This window comes from Crotalus tigris, unplaced genomic scaffold (assembly GCF_016545835.1).
Source record: "Crotalus tigris isolate CLP2741 ecotype Arizona unplaced genomic scaffold, ASM1654583v1 scf7180000018371.15429387391:27106975, whole genome shotgun sequence".
Taxonomy (NCBI): Eukaryota; Metazoa; Chordata; class Lepidosauria; order Squamata; family Viperidae; genus Crotalus; species Crotalus tigris.
In genome coordinates, this window is record NW_024096970.1 from 11,077,550 (window position 1) to 11,083,805 (window position 6,256).

Genomic DNA, 6,256 nt, shown 5'->3' on the forward strand with positions numbered 1-6,256 from the left:
ATTATTCCATACCAGCCTTTTGCACTGGACAAATGAAGGTTCCTTACATTTCAGTGAGATTTTTTTTTTTCCTATGAGAAAAGACAATGTAGTTTTGGAATGCAAAGAAGATTTGCAGTCTTGATTAGGTCTTCTATATTTGTAATTTTATTTTAAAATTATTACATGAATGCATGTATTCAAAAAGTGAATGACTCTGAATATAATTTTGAGTATTTATCACATTAATGCAATGAAACAGGCAGTTTGTTATTCAAATTGTAATGTGGGACTGCAGCGAAATGACTTAGCATGCAATTGCCTAGTTCAGTTTTAGCTAGCCAACAGTTGAAGTTTTCCTTCCCTTCTTTTTCCCCTAGGGATTGAGTTGTTTTTAATTTCTTCAGGTCTTGGGTCTTTTCATCTCTTCTAATGAATTGATAGTTATGTTTTGCTGTACACAATCAAATTGATTATTACACATAGTGACCCTCCAGGGTTAGATATCACAATTTTGTTAGATTAAGGCTGAGAATGAAGCTGAAAGACTTTTTTTCACAATTAACATCAGCGATGCTACTGAGTATTGTATCTGGCAGTACCCAATGGATGCAATTGCCATTCAGCAAAAGAAACATCTCTTTCTCGTTTCTTTACAGTGTTACCTGGGAAAGTCCTCATCCTGTGTATATCAACATAGTAATTAAGCTCCTAGAAATCACATCTGCAGATAGTTTCTTTATATAAGTAACATTGAAGTATATTGACAAATTTCTAATCATTTTTCCAAGCAAATGTGAGATTCATATTGTTAATGATCACTTCCTAGCATTTTTTAAAGTTTAAAAGTAAAGTTATCTTTACTTTACCTATAATATGTAAACCAAACTTGGCAGCCTATTGTTTTCCTACGGGTCACGGGTGTCAAACTTGATCACATCACGTGATGTATCATGACGCATTGTGACTTTTTTTGTCTTTGCAGAGCCGGGGTAGATGTGACCTACGCATGATGCATCTGGCCTGGGGGCCGCCAGTTTGACACCCTGCTAGAGATTATGAACTGAGAAAGCGTTCTTTATGTCAGAACTGGTACTATCAATTCAACATTTTACATAGCAGCTTTGTTGAGAATAATGAGATGAGGTAAGTGGGGTAGTATAAGGTGGTTGGGGAGGAGCAGGGTTAAGTGTTGATATTCCATTAGCTAGCAATGGCTTTCAAGTACCATAAGTGTAATTTGAATGTTTTTAGGAGAAGTAATTAATAACTAGTTCCTTACCAAAAAAGAAGAATGTTGCAAATTGGATTTCTATAATTATGTAGACTGCTATACAAAAATGAAGACTGCAGCTGAACATTAATATGGGTTTTTTTTTTAAGCAGCTAATGCTTGAGATACACTATTTCAATTTTAAAAAGTTAATTTGGGGAGGAACAAATTATGTAGATGTGGAAAAACAGAGTGAAGAGAATAACTGGAAACTATTCTCTTAGCTCCGTTTCAAATAAAATTGAACTCTGAGTCATCTAAGGAGATTGATATTCATACCAGGCAAACCTATATACCTTCTTCCATAGGTTATTGTTAGACTATCAACAGCAAACCAATCTTGATGTCATACAGAATAAAATAATAGAACAGGACATGAAATGTCTTCTAGCTACTGCTATATGCAGATATTTGGAATTTCAGAGGAAACAATGCTGCAGCATCACCTGTGCTACATTTCCCAGCCCAAAGCATGAGAATGGGATTCAGATGAGGCAGTCACCTGAGCAGCAACAACTGCTCGGAGATGCAGCTGCTGGGGAACTGTCCAGCATTTCAGCATCCCAGCGCTTCATTCAGCAGTCCTGGCTCCATGTGAAGAGAATGCAAACGGCTGCACAAATAGATGAGAGCTCCTTAATCAGTAAGGTAAGGGATTTGAAAAGGTTATAAGTATTAATTAAGAAATCGTGCTGTAATGATAAACCATCTGAAAGAGAATGTCTGTGAGTGAATAAGGTATCAATAGCAGGGTATATAGGTAGAAGAGAGTTTGACTTAAAACGTTTCATTCACATGAGCATATGTTTAATCTAGTCACATTATCTTGTAATAGCAGAGATTTACATATGATGTAAAGATCTATGCAGTACAAGAAAACAGAGTTAATAAGACAAAGGAATTATGTGCTTAGCTGTAATTATGTCATGCATTCCATGACAATGTCATTTCATTCTTAAAGACATTTTGAAACTTAAATGTAAATATTATTTTCTTTAGGATATCGGATGAATGAAGGGGTTCAAAGTATAAAACTAAAAAAAGGCATGATGGAAGAACTGTTTAACTGAAGGACTGTGTTATCAGTAAAAAAAAGAATGGACTAGGAAAGGTCACTTACATGAAAATTAGCTGATTCAAGAAACTGTAAGAATGAAGTCTGTGACACATATCTCCACTCCCGAGAATTGCAAATGGACTGTTCTCATCTGCAAGAATTTATAAAAGAACTGGACCAACTAGGTATACCTAAACTGAGCAACATCTTTCAGAGTAAACACATTAGTCTAGTCATGAATAATTTTCCCTTCCAGCCTGAGCTCAATGCTTCCAGCACTGGTGTAGATGAGTCTTTCTATAGGACCGAATACCACACATGCAATACATCGACCCCTCAACTGATCCCCAAGTTTTATATTGCTGTGCCTGTCATCTACTCTATGATCTGTGCTGTGGGGCTTACCGGAAATTCTGCAGTCATTTATGTTATCTTGAGAGCACCCAGAATGAAGACAGTCACTAATATTTTCATCCTAAATTTGGCAATTGCTGATGAGCTTTTTACGTTGGTGCTTCCTATCAATATAGCTGACTACCTGCTGCTCCAATGGCCCTTTGGTGAATTCATGTGTAAATTGATTATCTCAATTGATCAATACAACACTTTTTCAAGTATTTATTTTCTAACAGTCATGAGTATTGATCGATACCTGGTGGTGGTTGCCACTATCAAGTCAAGGAAAATGACATATCGAACCTATAGGGCTGCCAAAATGGTGAGTTTGTCTGTTTGGGTTTTTGTCACCATTATTATCTTACCATTCAGTGTTTTTGCGAAGATACACAGTGAAGAGGGACGATCCCAATGTGTCTTTGTCTTTCCCCAGCCAGAAGGCTTCTGGTGGAAAGTGAGCCGCCTCTACACCCTGATCTTGGGTTTTGCCATCCCGGTATCCACCATTTGCATCCTGTACAGCATCATGCTGTACAAGCTAAGACATATGCACCTCCATAGCAATGCTAAAGCCTTGGACAAAGCAAAAAAGAAAGTGATGATAATGGTATTGATCATCTTGGGAGTTTGCCTGTTCTGTTGGACCCCCTATCATCTCAGCACAGTGGTAGCTCTCACTACTGACATCCCACAAACTCCACTAATTATTGGAATCTCTTATTTTATCACCACATTGAGTTATGCTAACAGTTGTCTCAACCCATTTCTTTATGCCTTTTTGGATGATACTTTCCGAAAGAGTTTCCGAAAAATGATGGAATGCGGGACTGCATCATAAAATCTTAGTCTCTTAGAGCCTCCTTAAGAAGAGGGGATATGTTTCTGAAGTTTTGTGAAGGTGGACAGAAGCAACTCTGAACACATTATGTTGGGAACTCAGAAGACAGAAATTGATTGGTCCTCTACTTCAAGTAGTGCCACAATATTCTTGAAGCTTGCCAAATTACAACTTTAGGAAACTCCTTTTTTCTGCTTTTGCAATATAGCTAGTATTCATTGCGGATTATCTCTACTTTGGTATGTATCTTAAATCTTTAGAATGTTTAGTTTAAAGAAAAGGAGTAGCAGATCATGATGACATGTTTAACTGAAAAAGGAAGCAATTGATACTGTTTGGAGTTTTATAAAGATGCAGAATGATGCTACTTTTGTAATTTCAATATGGATATGCAAAAATATATCTATGTAAACACACACATGCACACTAAGCATGCAATGATATATTATCTTCCACCATTATCTTTTGTTAGAAAATAAAATGCATATTTGATAAGATACATGGAGAGGTTATGCTGCCGCAAAGGTGGAGAGAATTCCTTCTTTGCTCTCTCTCTCTCTCTCTCTCTCTCTCTCTCTCTCTCTCTCTCTCTTTCTCTCTCTCTCTCTCTCTCTCTCTCCCTCCCTCCCTCCCTCCCTCTCTCCCTCTCCCTTCTGGGAAAAAGCAAATTGCCATGACCCAGAGTCTAAATGAATGGATGGCAAGGGGCTCTTAGAATTAGGCTGGGGGCTATCCTTATTTCCTAGCATCTGCTCATTCAATGGAAGGAGATATTTCTTGAAAGCCATGAGGCTAATCTTTCTTCTTTTTCTGCCCCATCTGAAAAATTCACATGAGTAAATTATATATTGGACTCCTACTTTTGTTTATTTATTATTGTTGCAGAAAATTATTTATAATTGAGTTGAAACAAACCTAGGGATGAGTTTTATTATATATTGACATTATATGAATCTGTTATAATTTTTGTAATATATTTATATTCATTAAATGAAGATTGGATAGCAACTGCATTAGAAAGAATGGATGTTTTCTTAAGCTGTAAACATTCCTACAAGACATTGTTGCATGTGGTGTTGCAAAGGAAAAGGGAATACAGAAAAATGAATTGCCCATCTAGTAATGGGCATTGACAGCCACCTTCAGTATAGAATAAGAAGTGCAGTCTAGTTACAATGTTACCTCCTCTAAAGTCCAAAGAAACTTATTATGTCTGACCTTCATTTACTTCAGGGTTTCTCAGAAAGTTTCCTCAAGAACTTATTAATGTATGCTAAACATTAATCACTATTTTTTTTAAAAAAAAAAATGGATGATTGCTTGGTGGACAGATCCGATATACAGAATGTTTTTCCATAGGCAGGAAACAGTATGTGTGTTGTGTATGTCTGTGTGCATGTAAAGTATATTACACATATATACAGGTGTGTGTTTGTGTGTGTGTGTGTGTGTGTGTGTGTATAAATTTATGAAATAACTCTTTAAAAACTGAGCAAGCTGTTCTCTAAGAATGTCTTAGTTTTATATATATTTCTCTGTAAAAAATATTGATTGCCTCCTCCCCTCCCATTTTACCTTTTACTTGGCATGGTTAGAACTGAAAGAGATGGCTTCATTAAAAAAAACAACTAAATAGTGCTCTTCCTTCTAGTGGTCCTTCAAGAAAAATTGACAAATAATACAAATAATATTTGGAATTATGTCAAGAGTGTCTACATTACAACCGGAAAGTAATTACTACTCGACCATTCCTCTGCAGTGTTGGTTACACAAGAATTTTTTTTGTTGTTCAGAGACAATCAAGAAATGGTGCCTAGCCCGATAAATAGAAATTACACACCATTTTTAAAAATATACTTTGAAAAACTGGTATGTTGGTTGCAAGATTTTGATATCAAATTGATTGTTTTGACCCATTCTTGAGACTGATGAAGACAAAAACTTGTTTCTATTCCTAGAAAGTTAAACCCATTTTAATATGCATCACTTTATGCATATTTTCACTGCTTAAGCAAGGACCTCTTCCAAGTCTGCCTTGCATGTCAGAATCAATTAACAATGCCTACATTTCAACTATTACTTCAATGTTACTTCTAACAATTTATAATAGCCTGTTGACTGAGTTCATATCCTAATCTATAATGTAATATATTTTTGTATGGTTTAATATGTTGCATATTAGGGAATTAAACCTTATGGTTCAACCTGATTATAGCAAATTCTAGTTTATTCAATGAACCATAGAGATAAGCAGAGTTTAGCATGTTGCTTAATGAAACGGATATCTCTGTATTTCCAATGATGTATTTGTAATCTCTAAATGATGCCAAGGTTTGAATCCTGTATTTTATGCAAATAAGTTATGCTGCTGTCTTAGAAAGAAAAAATAGATCCTTTTCCCTCCCTTCTTAAAAAAGTATTTATTAAATTCAGCATTTCATTCACTCAGAATCTTAAGAACAAGTTATATATGTTGTTATTTATTTATTTATTTATTAAAAATACTTTGAAACTAGGCAGAACTATAGATCCAATCCAAATGTGTGTCCCATCCTAAAGAACAGGAAACGGTGCATTCAGAGCAAATAATGGCATGATCATTTTTCAGCAGGGAAATAGATTGTGTCCCATGAATAAAAAATATCTTTTAGATTGGGACCATACAGCAGATTTTTCTTGTAAAAAGAAAAGAAAAGAAAGGCATCCTTTACAA

General features: G+C 35.5%; 1 protein-coding gene across 1 annotated transcript; it reads left to right on the top strand.

The window, feature by feature from the left end:
- Positions 1-2,339: 2,339 nt before the first annotated feature.
- On the top strand, positions 2,340-3,988 carry NPBWR1 (neuropeptides B and W receptor 1). The gene has a single exon (XM_039351374.1). The coding sequence runs from the start codon at positions 2,446-2,448 to the stop codon at positions 3,541-3,543; it is 1,098 nt and encodes a 365-aa protein (XP_039207308.1). The 5' UTR covers positions 2,340-2,445; the 3' UTR covers positions 3,544-3,988.
- Positions 3,989-6,256: the final 2,268 nt, after the last annotated feature.